Here is a 16909-nt window from a genome sequence, read left to right as displayed (position 1 = left end):
TAATTTTGTGTAGCCACTATCACTGAGACTAACCAGCAAGGCTTCCCTCAGGGAAGGTCCTAAGGACTGTAGCTAAGAAGATGCACCAGCCTTCTATGATCTATAACAAGCAACTGAAAAAAGCAAACAAGAACACAGGGCAAAACAAAGCTCTGAAAGAAGCAGCAAGCTTTCTTCCTAGCCTAGCAGTGAGGTACCAGGGTGGAACTGGTGCGCCCGAGGGTACTGTGCACAGCTAAGGTGACACCCCAGAGCTGTAGCTGCACCACTCCAGCCCCAGGCACTGGGCCCCATGGCTCCTCTGAGTCTTCCACTGTCTCTCTCACGTTTGACTATCTTCTGCAGGAGGTGTTTTTCATTATTTTATTCATTTATTACTTTCAATATAGTTATCAACTCAATCTTTCATCTATGTTTTTATTTTATGACTTTAGATTTCCCCCAGCTTGGGGTTTTTCCTTTTCTATGTGCTGTTTCTCATCCTTGCTGCTTTTAATTTTTCTCTTTAAACTCTGAAGTACCATTAGTAACTGTACATACGCAGGGGGCACAGTGATGTATTAGCATGCCCATCACCACAGCCTCCATTTCCCCTACTGAGACCCTTTCTGCTACCCTGTTTGAAATCCACACTAAGCACAAGCTAGAGAACACTACAGGGTGACCCTCTTACCCAGCTGCACCACGGTGCCCACTCCCTTTTCACCACCTGCCTCCCCCATACTCCACCCCTCCCTAGCCTCTGCAAACCACTGTTTATACTCTGCTTCCATGTATTGCACTTTTTTAGCTTTTGCCTAAAGAAGTAGTGAGAACACACTACTTCTAATTTTAAAATTGGATCCTATGTTACTTTTTCCCTGATTTTCTCAAAAACCTATTTTGTTAAGGTTTCTTCTAACAGTGATTACATACAGCAAGCTACTCCTTATAAATGCACGGCTTAGAATAGTGAGGTTCGGCCAGGGATATAGCTCAGTGGCATAGCACCTGCCTGGTAAGCACAAGGTCCTGATTTGATTCCCAGTACCAAAAAAAAAGTGAGGTTGTTCTAAGATACCTATTTATTTATTTTGGGAAAGAGACTGTGACTGAAGATGCAATCACATCTTAAATTATGGATTTTTGCTTTTCATTAAAATATGAAAAAACAGGGGCCGGGGATTTAGCTCAGTGGCATAAGCACCTGCCTTTAAGCAGGCGGTCGTGAGTTCTATCCCTGGTACCGATAAAAAAAAAAAAAAAAATGAAAAAAAATGAAAAAACATATTTAAGCATTAATGCCGGAGAAAACTGTAAGTTTATTTAATATAATCAATACTAGAGTCCAGAAGAATGACTGGCTAGGAAAAAAAAAACAATGAAAGAAGCAAAGGTCTTGGGTTTTGCTTGACTACTTCCTTAGTGAGGAAAAAGAGCTCATTCACATGACTGCTAATGTAAGAACCTTGTTTTAAAAAATTGAATTGAGAAATTCAGTTTATTAAAAGGGTTTCATGCAATAGTCAACAGATTAAGACTGTAAATGAAGGGCCGGAGATTTAGCTCGCCTCACAAGTGAATGGTGGTGAGTTTGAAAAAAAAAAGGAAAAAAAGACTGTACATGGAGAAAATGCAGGTCACTATTAAGAGGGCAGGCCACATTTTTAGACTACTAGAAAATTACGGTTTGTTTGTTTGGTACCAGGGATCAAATTCATGACCTAGCCCTTGAGAGGCAGGTGCTTATGCAGCTGAGCAAAATCCCCAGCTCAATTAGCAAGTTTTAATGCTTATTAAGGACAGGATCTAAACAGCTGGGGTAGCACAAAAGTTCTTCCAGAAGTCTTAGTTACTTTGGTATAAATGCAGTCTACCAGTGTCTTGCTTGTCTGGTTTGGTTTTGATGTTGTCCATGCTGATCCTGAACTTGTGGGCTCAAGCAACCCTCCTGCTTCAGCCTCTCAAGGGCAGGGACTATGGGCATGTACTACAACACCAGTGTGTACTGAAAATGTTTTTATATAAACAAATGCACAGAAAAAAAAATTCTTCACCTAACCATGAATCTCAATAGGGTTGAGTAATATGGTTTTCCGGTTACGATGGGGAAGGTTAATATCCAGCTAGGGCTATTTAATGTTTTAAAACTATCTTGGGTATTTAATGCTTTGTCTAAATAATGAAGGAAATCTATACATACTTCTTTCTGTAGGTGATCACATATTCCCTGAATCCATGTCACTCTTAGACCTATCTGAATGAAGCTTGTTTACTATAGTGAGATTTTTAAATTTGAGTTTTTCTGTAAAGATAAAATCAAAGTTCAAAAAAACTTTATAAATTCTATTTTGCCTCTTCCATGACTCCCATTTCCCTAATAAAACTTAAATTAGTTATAGTGTTTTTAAGAGAAAAGCAGGTGATAATTTATATTCAACATAAGTGGATTTCCTTGTCTCATTTGCAATAGAAATATTTCATTATATTGAACATAAGGCACCAAGAAGACAATACATATATTAAGTAGCTAATAATGACATCAGTTATATTAAAAAAGAGAAAAAGAGCAAAAAAAAAAAAAAACAGCCTTGAGAAAATACTGACATATTTGTTGAATTTGAAGTAAAGCATTACAGTGTAGTAATACAGGGAGTATAAATTATGTGTGTTTATTTTAGACAAAGGGACAGTCTGGGAGAATAAATATAAATATATATTAGAGAGAGAGAGAGAGAGAGAGAGAGAGAGAGAGTGTGTGTGTGTGTGTGTGTGTGTGTGTGTGTGTATACATACTAAATGCAGATAAAATGGTTTAAAAACTTTAAAAATATATATACTTCTGAAAATCTTTAACTTCTCAGACTTGGCCCATAGGGAGGAAAGGTCCTCCACACTGGCGTACACCAGGATGGAGGGAATAGGAATGGCGGGGAACAGACACAGGCAAGCACATTCACTGCTCTCAACCTCCGAGATCTGGAAGGAAATCACTGTGGGGCACAATGGGAAGAGCTGTCAGTTTACAGCAACATGGACAGGGCCATTTTAAACAGGCAGTGATCAAAGTTCAATGAGTAAGCCTTCAGATAAGACTTAGAAGGCTCAGTTAGTGAAGAGATTAAGCTCTCCCCACCACCCCTTTTCCGTGGTGCTAGGGTTCAAACCTAGGACCTTCCACGTGCCTGGCAAGTTAAAGTCTTTCAAACAGTTTTACTGAACTGAATAGAGATAGCACCTTACATTATATTTTGCTAGTTCATAGGAACTGTCCCAAGTTGTATTCAATCAGTTCCCCCAAGAGATGTGTATTAGTGACTTCAAGCTAGTTAGGTTAAGTGATTCAGAAGTAAAAGGTGTTTATTTATTTGGCTGACAGTAACCTGCACCCAGAGGACAGAGGACTTCTTGAGGGACACTGAGTTCAAAAGCATCTGTTCAGTAGCAAGTATGTGCCAAGCAATGTGCAAGTACTGGGAGACTTGAGACACATGCATGGGATTCAGGCATTGACTATGTAAAGGAAAATAGGTTGGACAGGGGCTCTTCAAACACAAAGAACCTAAGGCCACAGCCAAATCTCTGACAGCAATTATCAAGGCATAGTGGTATCCACATCAGCTCTGCCTTTAGTACTGATTAAAAAGTCAAATTCTTACAGATCAAGGGCCCATTATCTACCTGTCTCTCTCTTTCTGTCTGTCTGTCTATCTTTTATTACTAGGGAGCAGGCTCACAACCTCACATTTGCCAGGCAGGTGCTGTGCTCCTGAGCTGTATCCCCAGCTCCCATTTTATTTCTGAACAAAAGAAAAGCAAATCCAAGTTGCTCAGGATTCTAAAATTTAGTATCACACAGCACACATGCTATATGCACTATAGTATAAATGCTAATGTTTATAGGAAGCCAGTGAATTTTTCCTGATGGCTCAGGAGTTAACTATATAACATGATAAAAAATGAAAGTTGGGGGCCTGGGGATTTAGCTCAGTGGCATAAGCACCTGCCTTGCAAGCAGGTGGTTGTGAGTTCGATCCCGGGTTCCGATAAAAATAAAAAAAAAAAAAGACAAAAAAATTAAAGTTGGCTGGGCATGGTGGCACATGCCTGTAACCCCACTACAGGGGAGGGAGGCAGGAGGGTTGCTGTGAATTTGAGGCCAGCCTCGGTAACAAAGTGAGTTCAAGATTAGCCTGAACTACACAGTGAGACTCTGTCTCAAAAACAAACAAAGTTTCTACAAACTAACCTGGGACCTGAAGAGAAATATCTAAGCATATTACCAGGACCTGTGGTGAACAGTATTTGTAAAGTCATAATAAATGTTCTTTTCAGTGGTTTTTAATTTTTAAATGCAATAACAGCAGGAAATGTTACAGGTTTTTTTTTTTTTTTTTTGTCTTTTTCCTTTTTATCGGTACCAGGGATCGAACACACGACTGCCTGCTTGCAAGGCAGGTGCTTATGCCGCTGAGCTAAATCCCCAGCCCCAACATTACAGTTTTAATCATATAAAGTCAATGTACTCAATGATAATGCTATTCAGAATATGAAAGAGAGGTAAGGGAAAGAAAAGGTGAAGGGAAGGGTTAGAGCCCTAAACTCAAACTACGAAGTCAAGGGACAGTGATAAAACTTGCTGGAACAAGAAATACATGTTTAAATGTTGTTCAAACATGTATACGGAATAAAGGAAATAAAAAAAATTTTGTTTAAAGGTTGGAAGGCAGACACAGGTCTGGCAAGCCAGCACCTAAGACTGAGGGGTGGGGATCTCAGGGCTACACAGTGAGACCCCATCTCAAAACAGCAAAACAAAAGTAGTATGTCACATGAATTCTGAATTCTTCCATAGTAAGAAGGCCTATTATTGCTTTTAACACACATACAAATCAATGACAGTTTGCTTGCTTTAACTATGTCACTACTTGTTCACAGAAACCTAAAGGAGAAGAAGGATGCGCCCTTACACAATGTCCACTATTTTCCTAAAGAGCAAACAGCTGCTCTCCTTTACAAACCGAATTTGTTATTTAAAAATATCTTGACTGAAGCCCACTGCCAATTAGTCTAGTGATGTCTGACCACAGCTAGAAGAGAGCTAAGCAGCTAAACACCTTGCTATTATCCTTGTTCCTCTTTCTCTGTAAGACTTCTCTACTTCAGAGTTCAGTGCTAATTCTGCAGTTAGTGGCTTCACTATATTAAGACAGAATTAGCCGCGTGTGGTGGCTCACGCCTGTAATCCCAGCACTCAGGAAGCTGAGGTGGGAGGATCGTTGCGAGTTTGAGACCAGCCTGGGCTACAAAGTGAGCTCAAGGCCAGCCTGAACTGCATAGCGTGACCCCATCTCAAAAAAAGACACACACAAAAAATTAAGACAGAATTGATTCGTATTTACAAAAGGAATTCCTTCACAGGCAGCCTTAGGAATGAATTACTGTGAGAGAGTCTTGGGTTAAAATTCTGAGTTAAAGATAAATGTGTAGAAGTTCTAATTCTAGTCCTGACACTGACCCAAATCCACCTGTGTAACCTTGGACAGGTTCCTTAGTCTGTGGCTCTCAATTTCCTTATCAATAAAATAAAAGGACTGAAACCAGATAGCTGCTAAGGCCCTTCACAATATCTACACTCTATCTTTCTTTCTCTAACCAAACAAGGAGACAAAATTTAAAATTGTAACTTAAAAACTAAAACAAATAATAACAAAACTCCCTGAAAGTACTGCTACTGGCCTAAAAGTCGTAACACACAGTTAAAGGTCTACAGTGGCAGTTTATACTAGTTAGGAGGCAACACGTCAGGAAGCCCTGATACTCAAGTACATAATTTAAGTGGCTTCAAAGTCAGAATTTCCACAAAACACCACCGAACTGCAGTGGAAAAGTACTAGCCTGGGAGTCCAGTTTTCACTTGGTTTGGAGGCTCTTCTTAGGTAAATAACATCTCTTGAGTCTCAACTTTCTCAGGTGGAAACTGACAGGATCATTTTCCATTGTTTCTAAGACCTTTCCTAAAACCAAAACTCTAAATGGTTATTCTCAACCTACCCTTTTGTAATGCATTGTTTCCAAAAACATCTTGGTCTGTTTATAGATTTCTTGGCCTGTCTTGTGGAAGGTCTTGAGAAATTCTATGAACTCCTTAGACACTCTATCCGTTTCAATGCTGGTTTGCCGGTTAATGGAAGGACTGGGAGCTTTTGCTTCCTGAATTTCTGCTGGGAAAATTAAACATAGTAAGTTTCATAAAAGAGACGATCTATGCATGGAATCACTTAGCATCTAATTTAAGATTATTTAAATTATGTTTTATCAAAGTTAAACTAAAATTTAAATCATTTTATGTTTAAATGTTTGGACAGCTTTCTTTAGAGTAAACAAAATCTATTTTTATGAGTAGGAAATACAAGCAGACAAAATGTCCTGATCCAAGATATTCAAATAAAAGTTGCTTTATTAGTATTTTCTTAGTCAAAATACATCATGTGTTGATCTATATATAGATTTAATCATTAATACTGAAGGACACACTCGCTTGAACAGCTTTCTCGAAAACTGCCTGAGTTTATAAAGCTAGTCAAAAAGTAAAATAACAATCAGTAAAAGCACCAAAATGTTAAGAAGGAACATGAAATGTTGACAAGTGTTCAAATCCCATCGTACTTTCCAAAGGGAAAGGCCAATTTGCCTGTGTGGAGACAGTTAGTTACCACCACTCAGTCTGCAGGTCACACTGCTCAAAATGAAAATGTGCCCAAAGTAGCCCAGTGAACACAGCAGAGCACACATACTTTCCTGCAGCTAGGGACCCAATTGTTTCAAGTAAATACTACACTGAGGGAAACCACAGTGTCTCAGAAGGTACAGACTCTCCTGATCTTGAACTGTGCTCTCTAGTTCAACACTTATAAGGAATTATAAGATCTCATACCCACAATCTCCTTTTATAGACAAAAAGATAATTAAAAAGAAAGCATCTTTGAAAGATACTAAAATTAACCTATTACGTATTTCTTTAGTATAATTCCTCATGTTATTTTTTGAACTTACAACTTAAACTTTTGATTTTATTTCAGAGATATATTTTATTTATTTATTTATTTTTGTGCCAGGGATTTTGTACTCATGACCTCCCGCCTGCCAGGCAGGCAACTTACTCTGCTGAGCTAAATCCCCAGCTATCAGAGATACATTTTAACAGTGAGGTTGTAATGAAATTTTAAGATAATAAAAATGATATTCCTATTAGACTGACAGAGTTAAGTGAGACAAACACAAGTTAATTATCTAAAAGAATATACAACTAACCATGCCATAACAAATTTGAGTCCACCTCTCACTTATTATGACACTGGTTACTAAATTCATGTGTGATATACTTGCTTATGTTCAAACTAAAGTAAAAGCATCTCTTTCCTTATATTACTCTGAATATTAAGTAGTACAACAAAATTAATTTTATAGTTCTTTCTCTGAATCTAGTATTTAGCTTTTTTTGTTTTTATTTTTGTTTTTGTTTTTTGAGACAGGGTCTCACTATGTAGTTCTTTTTTTTTTTTTTTTTTTTTTTGTCTTTTTGTTTTTTATTGGTACTGGGGATCGAACTCACAACTGCCTGCTTGCAAGGGAGGTGCTTATGCCACTGAGCTAAATCCCCAGCCCCCTCACTATGTAGTTCTGACTTGCCTCGAACTCACTACGTAGCCCAGGCTGGCCTTGAATTTGTGGCAATCCTCCTGCTCCACAAGTGCTGGAACTACAGACATGCACAATCACACCTGGCTTAGCTATCTTTTTCAAAATTTTGTTTCTTTGAATATCTTTTAATTTATGAAATTTTCCTTAACTATAATTAAAAAACTAGAAACACTATATATGTATGTTAAAAAACGTATGTCAAAAGTCAGACAACAAACTGGAAAAAATGTTTCCAAATAGCACTACAAAAAACTAAGGGCAGAAAATATGGCCAACAGTGTAATACGAAAAAGGACAAAGAATACCAAGAGTACAGAAAAAGGAAACATAGACAGATCTCAACACAGGAAAGATGCATAATCTCACTCATAACAAAGATGCAAACTGAGACAGACAGAGAACACTGGAGTTCAAGGAAGGCAATGTGGCTGAAACTTGCATGGCAAAATACCACAGAGAATAGAGTTACAGAGAAAAAGCTGGAGACATCTGCAGGGGAGCTCTTGTAGCCATTAGCTGGAAGGTGCACAGCATGTGAAAAAAAAAGAAAAGAAAGAAAACCTAAGGAAATAACTACCCAAGACTGGGTAAAGCCACACATGCAAAACAATTCAAAGTGCTCATACAAGGTCAGAAACGGTTCACTTTCCATCAGCCAAAGAGGAAAGACCTTCTAATATAAGACACTGAACTGGGAATAGTGGTGTATAAACATTACTCTAGTACTTAAGGGTTGAGGTGGGAAGATTGCAGGTTCAAGGGTACCACGGACTACATGGAGACAGTGTTAAAAAAACAGAAAGAAAGAAAGACAGACAGATACACACACACACACACACACACACACACACACACACACACACACACACAGTTCTCAGAATACTGTAGCTGGATCATGTTAGCCCTGGAACCAAGGTGGACTAGAACCCATTCTAACAAAGCTTAAAAGGTATCAAATTGGTGCTTAGGGCGTAGCTGAGTGGTAGAGTTCTTGCCTAGCACACACAAAACCTTAAATTCCATTCCCAGTATCATAAAACAAACAAAATGATTTCTAGTAACATACTCTATTCTAGAACAAGCCCAGCAATATTTAAAGGAAAAAAATCCAGCAACCACAAAACACAGAATTCAAAATGTGTAATAGTAAAAAATTACCAGACATGCAAATGAGAAAAATATAACCCAATAAACACATTAATAAAGAACTAGAAATAATATAGATGATACATTCACTAGACCAGAATGTTACAATAGCAATTATAAATGCACTTGGTTTATAAAGTAACATAGAACATGATGAGAGAAATGGGAGATACAAAAAGAAGTAAACCAAACTTCTAGAAGTAAAAACTACATTTAAATGAAAAATGCACTAGACAGTACATAATACAAAACAAACAAACAAACTTGAAGACATCAGGAAAGAAATTATCCAAAATAAAACGCAGAGGAAAAATGACTGCAACAAACTGAACTAAGCATTAGTGGTCTGCGGACAATATAAACCATTTTGACTCTGGTGTAACTGGAGAGAAAGGGCGAGGGAACAAGGAAATATTTTAAGAAATAGTGGCTGAACATTTCCCAAAAATTGATTAAAGGTGTAAGTCTGTAAACACAGGAAGTGGAACAAACTCTAAGCACAAAAAACGTGAAGAAACTTATAATAAGACATGTCTTTTTTTCCCCAGTACTGGTGACTGAACCCAGAGCCTTCACATCAAGCTATATTCCCAGTCCCTTTTTTATTTTGAAATAGGGTCTAACTAAATTACTGAATTGCCCCATCTGGGCTTAAAACTTATAGTCTTCCTACCTCAGCCTCCCAGACTGCTAGGATTACAGGTATGCACTACTGCCTGGTTTAAGACATCGCATAAACTGCTGAAAATGAACAAAACCTTGGGGGATCTTCTGGAAGAAACTTCAAAGGATCCTTAGAGGAACTGTGAGGGAAGTCATATTACATACAGAGTAACAAAAACAATGTAAGCAGATTTTTAAATATTATCAGAAATCACACAAATCTGAAGACAAGTAATATTCACAAGGTGCCGGCAAGGAAAAAAAAATTCTGTACCTTGCACAATTTTGATTTTTCAGAAACAAAGGCAAAATATAGACTTCTTCAAAGCTGTGAGATCTCACCAGCAGATCAACACTGCAAGGAGGTTAAAGGGAGTCCTTCAGGCAAGGGAAATGATACTACATGAGTATCAGTATCCTCATAAGGAAGGCCATCAGCAATGGCAAGTGAGGTGGACAAATAGGAAATGCTTGTTTTTTCCCAGAATGCTATGTAGAAAAAAAAAAAACAAGAAATGCTTGTTATTTAAAATTTTTTATTTGACAGATAATTAACCACCTAAGCTTAAAATAATGGATTGTGGGATTTATATGATATACAGAACTAAAATACAGGATAAAAACAACAAAAGGCATGAGAGGAAAACCTGTAAGAATACTGTTACAAGGCTGTTACATTATTTGAAGGTAGACCAGTTAAAGGTGTATTTTGTAAACCTCAAAACACAAAAATAAAACAAAGAGGTACATCTAAAAAACCAACAGTGGAGATAAAAACATGTTCATAAAAAATAATCAAAAAGGGGGCTGGGAATTTAGCTCAACGGCATAAGCACCTGCCTTGCAAGCAGGTAGTCGTGAGTTCGATCCTCGGTAACAATAACAAGATAAAAAAAAAAAATAAAAAAGAAGGCAATACCAGGTGTAGTGGTGTCACCTGCAGCCCCAACAACTCTAGGAAGGGGAGGGAGGAGAACTGCAAGTTCAAGGCCAACCTGGGCAACTTAAAAGACTTAGACTCTCTCAAAATTTTAAAAAAATATTTCTTTTAAAGGGTTGGGGATGTAACTAGGTGCAAAGGCCTTTGGGTTCCCCATTACCAAAAAGAAAAAAAAATTTCAATACTCCTCTCAGTGATTTTTTATTGTTCTGTTGTATATTTTTAAGTTTTTTAATTTTATTGGCACATTTTAGATATACATAATGGTAACACTCATCACAGACAATGTGTACCTGTTCCTGATATGTCTCGTTTCTTTTTCCCATCCCACACCTCTCCTTTCAACTCTTCTTCTTAGTAATTGATAAAACAGAAGATTTAAAAAATCACTAAGAAAAACAATCAGTAAGAACAGAATACTTGAACAATGCTATCTACCAGCCGGACTGAATTAAAGGCTACAGAGTACCCAACAGAAACAAATGCACATTCCATATGACAAAATAATTGGCAGTAACTTCCATACAGGACATGTATACTACATACTAAGTACTTTTACAGTATCATTTTGTCCAGGCCTCACAAGCCCACCAGGTGATACTTTTATGAAGTACAAAAACTTGAATGATATTATAGTTATTTAAGGGGTAAATGCTAGAACTTGAACCCTGGTTTACATGCATTGCTCTAAAACCTAAGCTCACTTATGCAACAATTGTCTTCACTTGTCAAAGGGAAGACTGCCAGCTTTTCAGCAGACACCAATTCCTTGCCAGCCAAGCGAGGAACAATACCATGACCTATTCCTTGATTATTTTGCTTTTGCACACTCTCCTCCTACAAATACTTTCTTTTAACCACTTAAGACTTCACTCTGGGGGCTGGGGATTTAGCTCAGTGGCATAAGTGCCTGCCTGGCAAGCATGAGGTTGTGAGTTCAATCTCCAGTACCGCAAAAAAAAAAAAAAAGACTTCACCATGAGCATCACTTGGGCGGCTGTTTTAATATATTATCCCGAGTGTTGCTTGGGCAGGTGTTATTTCAATCAGTTGATTCTCGAATTGAAGAAATTTGATAAAGTTGTCATTTCATATTTCCTGTTACATTATCATATAAAAGTTAAAGAAAAAATATGCAAGTTTTGTTCATCCTGCATTTAAGTCATTAGAATGGTAAGTAGTTTTAAAAACCTCTTAAAATGTAAATGAAGACTATATTAGCTAGCTATAAATTAATATAAATTAGTAAAACTGATAGTTGGCTGTTTCTTTCCAACTTTCCAGAAGTCAACCCGTACTACAAGAATAGACATTTGGCTTACAGATAGAAAGTGACAGAGACACAGTCTGGGTATTTGATGCTCAGGAATGCAATGAGGTCATTTTGAACAGTCAATAGGTATTAGCACGTAAGATGAAGAAAGTGAAGAAGGAAGTTGGAAAAGAGCCACCTCGCTTACATTACAGTTACAGTTTGGCTAGGGCTCAAATGGCAACCACTTGCTCTTTAACTTAAAATCATCATGTGTTTTAACACAGAAACAAAGCATATATTTCAAGTATATCCAGTCAACTGTGATTACAAGTCTTCCATTCCTCAACCTAAAGAGTTCAAAAGCTCTCTTAGCAGAACACATCTCTTGAATTATAATGACAATAGTATGTATGGCAATCACTCAGTGAGGATTTCCTAGATGTCAGACCCTGGGCTTTGTTAGTCATTCTCATTAATCCTTAACAATTTTGTCAGGTAGATGGTTTTATTTTATGTATGAATAAACTGGGGTTAGAGAGACTAGATCACTAAGTGCTCAAAGTCATGGGCTAATAAAAGATGGGATTTGAATGCAGGTTTGCCTGTTCCCCAAGCCTAAGTTTTTCATAACAATACCATAACATATCTTTTTATTAACATAACATCTGTTTACTCCTACTTAAAACAATTAATGAATCAAGGTCACATGTGCCTGCAGTCTTCGCATAGCTGCTTAAACCCAGGAATTTAAGGCGAAGTTGGGTGACACAGAAAGACTCCATCTCCTTCTCAATCTAATCAACCAATGACCATGAATTGAGAAAATACTATGACAGTATTGGCTGTTGAACTCCAGATGGTAAATGTTACGGCTTAGCAAAAATTTGTCTGCATTTTGCTCACATCCAGAGATTTTGCCTGAGACTAAGATTAAGAGTGATAGACTAATTAATCTGGCAAAAGAAATTTCAAGGTAGTTAAATGTTAAGGAGGTGACATGGCTACTATTGGGGGCTTTTAGTCAGATTTATGTTGCAAATCAAGAACAAAGAGGCCAGCAAGACAGTTTAAAACATGGGTTTGGCCAGGATAAAAGCTCTAGTAAAGTTGTGGACTGCAAAAATACAGCCGAGAAGATCTCAATTGCTGAGAATAGGAGAATATAAAAGAATATAAAAGATGCTTGAGAGCATCACAAGAAGCAGCAGGTCCCTATCCTTTCTAGCCTCAACATTACAAAAATGAAAGACTGCTCTGAGGAGAAAGCGGTAGACCACCATGTTCCAGAACGGCAGCAACAGCTCACCAGGTTCCAGAATGGAGGCAGCATAAGAGAATTTGTTACTCATAATCAGATTCAGAGTGCCCAGTGATCCAGTCACTCAACTCGTACAGCCAAGAGAGAAGGAAGCCTGGCTACTGCTCTAGCTGGCAGCAGTCCTTGGCATTATCCACCTGGCACTGATTTTAGATGCATGCAGAATACAAGAATTCTTAAGTTGAGAGGGTTTCCACCCAGATTTCAGAAGGAGGCCTGAGAGCCCAGGCAGTGTGTCCCTGACAGGGCAGTGTGTGAAGGTGTGAGGGTGAAGCCAAAGGTACAGTTGAGAACCCAGACATTTGAAGAAGCCAGGAATGTACATCATCTGAGGAAATCTGCAAGGAGGGAGCACAGTGGGCCTGAGAAAGTAACTGTGGTGCCAAAAGCACTGTAGGGGTAGAGCCATACAAACTCTTCAGAGCTCACAATTTATCACAGACTGCTTCAGATGTTCCATATGGAACTATAGGACTAAATGTCTTCCATGTTGGATACTGGACTTAACTTTGGTTCCAATGCTTGGTTATTCCCATTTGTAGTTTTGATACGGAAATATCCACCCTGTGCCACTGAATGTTGGAAGGAGACTGCAGCTAAGAGTTTGTCTTAGATCTCATCTCAGACTTGGGACTTTCCTGCAATGCTGAAACCATTAGGACTTTGACAACTCTTGGAGATGTACTAAATGCCTTTTGCGTAAAGAAAGGTATGAGTCTCTGGGGGTCTAGGGGAATAATGTTACGGTTTGTGTCTAGATGTCCCCTCAAACCCTCATGTAGTCATGGGGCAGGCTTCTAATGCTTGTGACTGATTCATGGTACAATGCTGGTATTATGGCAATGAGTACTAACCCACCCTAGGCTGGGTAGCCTACACATGATGTAAGGGACAGAGTCTTCCCTCTGCACTCCTCCTCTTTTGCTCTTTTCGCGTTTGCTGTCTTCTACCCCCATGAACTGTTTGTTGCCCTCTGATGTGAATCACCCTGCCTTTCAGCCAGCAGATTATAGACTGAAACCTCCACAAACTGTGAGCTAAATAAAATTTCCTTCCTTAATTTTGGGCATCAGGTATTTTGTCTCAGCAACAAGAGAAAAGTAACCAACATGAAATGGCTGCCTTAAAGGCAGATGACACATTAAGTCAACTGATATTCTATTGCTTTCTATGAAAGCAAAATCTTCACTAATAAATTTGAGGAATTAAGAGCCAAGATGATTAATACTATTTCTAATCTAGTAAAAACATATTTTGTATCTTTTTTTCATATTTTGTATCTTAATTTTTAAATGTACCAAAATCTCCACATTTCTCTGATCATCTTTAATATAAAAAGAGAGCTCAGTAGAATATTGCAGTTCTATTACTATATAACACAGGTGAGAGGAAGACAGTCTGTAGTTTAAGAAATATACACCTCATCTTTGTCCCAGGCTCTTGGCACAGAGGTCCTAAAAGCCTTGGGATTGCCTGAGTGACAGGACTGTCTGTTGCCCATAAAGAGCCCCTTTATCCCAATGTGCCCATTAGCTTCTGGAGAGGGCTGGTGACCAGACAAACCAGCCTTGTGATCAGAAGGTAAGCAGGTTCAACCCTACACTCTAAACTCTGGGGAGGGAAGAGGCAGATTTTAAATTACCAATGGCCAATGAATTAACTAACCATCATGCTTATGTAATGAAACATCCATAAAAGCCCTAAACAACAAAGTTCAGACAGCTTCTGGCCAGAGAATAGACTGAGATGCTAGGAGGGTGGCGGCCAAGAGCGCACACATTCTCTTCATTAGTCAGTTGCTGGGTCACGTCCCTCATAACACACTGGTGAACATGGAAGTGAAATGTGTTCCTGAGTTCTGTGAACCACTGTAGCAAACAACCATGTTTGATAGGGAATTGCTTTGTAACTGGTGGGTGAGAAGTACAGGTACCATGGACCCAGGTGACAATGGGGACTTTCCTGTAAGACTGACAGCTTTAACCTGTGAGGTCTCTGCTACTCTGCGTAGTGTCAGAATAGGACTGAATCGCTCAATAAGCAGTTGGTATCAGAGAATAAAATACACCATTTATTTGGTGTCAGGAGAAAAAAATCCAAACATAAAACCTCCCTTAGTCCTAAGCAATGAAAGTCAGAAAGACCATGTTCTAAATGCAGCGGGCCATCCATACGCATAGGTCCTGCATCCTCAGATAGAGATGAACTGGACAGGTAATAACTTCCGTCTCCTGGCTTGATTTCCTAAACAACACAGTACAGGCTAATAGCTATTTACACGGTATTTACATAGTATCAGGTCACCCACACACAATTTAACTAAAGGAGAGGATTGTGTAGGTCATACGCAAATAGTCTCTTGGTTCCTGAGCGTCTGCAGACTTTAGTACATTTTGGGTCCTGGAACAATACTCTGGATCTGAGGAAGGACTGTACACTCCACTTGATGTAATATGCAAGGCTATTTATAATATAAACCTCATAAAGCAAAGATAAACAATGTTCAGAGTAAAAAAAGTACAACCAGAGTCAACTGGAGAATTGTAAAAACGGCACAAGTATAAAACTGGTTCCAAATTAGTTTCATCCAAGTGCCAAAGGCCCTAATGATTAAAGTAGCAATCCATTAATGATTCCTTGCACAATGTAATTTACACCAAGCTTCTATTCAATTAACACTTGAAATTCAGGTCCTGGAGATTACAGTTTATTTTGAAGAGACTTCAGATTTACAGAAAAGCTGTAAGACTGTCACAGAGTTTCTTAATCTCTTTAACAGATTCACAAAATTTTAACATCATGCTACGTCTTACATATATCAAAACTTTTCACACTACATTTGCATATACCATGATCTTTACTGATTGATAAAAATATTTCGTAGTAACAAGGATTATTCCTTTATACAACTACATAGTACATTTACCAAATTCAGGAAATTTTAACATTGATAATACTTAGTTTAAATCCATGTTCCAATTCCATCAATTATTCAAAAAAAGGTTTTTGTTTTTTTCCCTTCCTGGCACAGGATCCAATTCAGGGAGACACAGTGCACTTTGATGTTTGTATGTCTTTAGGTCACCTTTAATCTGGACACTTTTGTCAGCCTTCCTTTGTTTCTCATGACAACTTTTTGAAGAATACAGGTTAATGATTTTACTGAATGCCCCTCAACATGGGTTTGTCTGCTGCTACCTTGTGGCTCTAAATTTTAACTTACCTATTTCAGAAGTGATGTTGTGCTCTTCTTGAAGTATTGTATCTGGAGGAACACGATGTCCAACCTGCCCCCATTTCCTAATTATCATTTCTCCATTTGTAAATAACAAACAAAGCGGGGAGTTAATGTGAGATCATGTTCAGTAACTTGTTCCTTGGGAAACTTCCTAATCTCATTTTAGATTAGCATCCACTGATGACACTCACCTAACCAGATCTCACTGTGATGATGATTGCTGTGTCTTCTGTTTGTTTTTAGTTTTTTTTTTTTTTTTTAAATAGGATCTTGCTACATAGCTCAAGTTGGTCTTAAACTCACAATCTCCCTGCCTCAGCTAAAATGCGCTGGGATCACAGGTGTGTGCCACTATGTGCAGTGAATGTCATATTCATTTATTTAATTATTAGTTGAACAGACTTACACATCGTCATTCAATCAGTTATATTCTATTTTGTAGATTTATTCAATAACTCAAATTGTACTACATTTGGTAGCTGGCAGTAGGAACCCTTTCAAGCTAGCTTTTGAGTCCTCTGACAGCTCCCCAAAACCTTGAGGGAGCTGTCAATTCAGCACCAGAATCACTCATTTCTCCAAGAAGCCCTAGCTCATCTTAATGAAGGATAGCAAGGAGACTGGTATTTGAATTCTGAAAAAAGAAAAGCTATTCCTCCGAGAAGG

At 38.2% G+C, this 16909-nt stretch overlaps 1 protein-coding gene across 9 annotated transcripts in view; it reads right to left on the bottom strand.

Moving 5' to 3' along the window:
• The window catches only part of LOC100733670 (BTB/POZ domain-containing protein KCTD7), a 96441-nt gene that overhangs the window by 17889 nt on the left and 61643 nt on the right, over nt 1-16909 (bottom strand). For 7 of the 9 annotated variants that reach the window (XM_063234459.1, XM_063234461.1, XM_063234462.1 and 4 more), the window contains one exon: nt 6034-6203. The exons of 1 other annotated variant lie outside the window; for it this stretch is intronic. In XM_063234459.1, coding sequence (XP_063090529.1) covers nt 6034-6203 — 170 coding nt within the window. The remainder of the gene's footprint in view (nt 1-6033; nt 6204-16909) is intronic. One more of the 9 variants, XM_063234460.1, reaches the window with a different exon arrangement.

Source organism: Cavia porcellus, unplaced genomic scaffold (genome assembly GCF_034190915.1).
Source record: "Cavia porcellus strain 051 isolate PalLab524CR breed Dunkin Hartley unplaced genomic scaffold, mCavPor4.1 scaffold_23, whole genome shotgun sequence".
NCBI classification, from domain to species: domain Eukaryota; kingdom Metazoa; phylum Chordata; class Mammalia; order Rodentia; family Caviidae; genus Cavia; species Cavia porcellus.
This window is presented reverse-complemented; position numbering and strand designations above follow the sequence as displayed.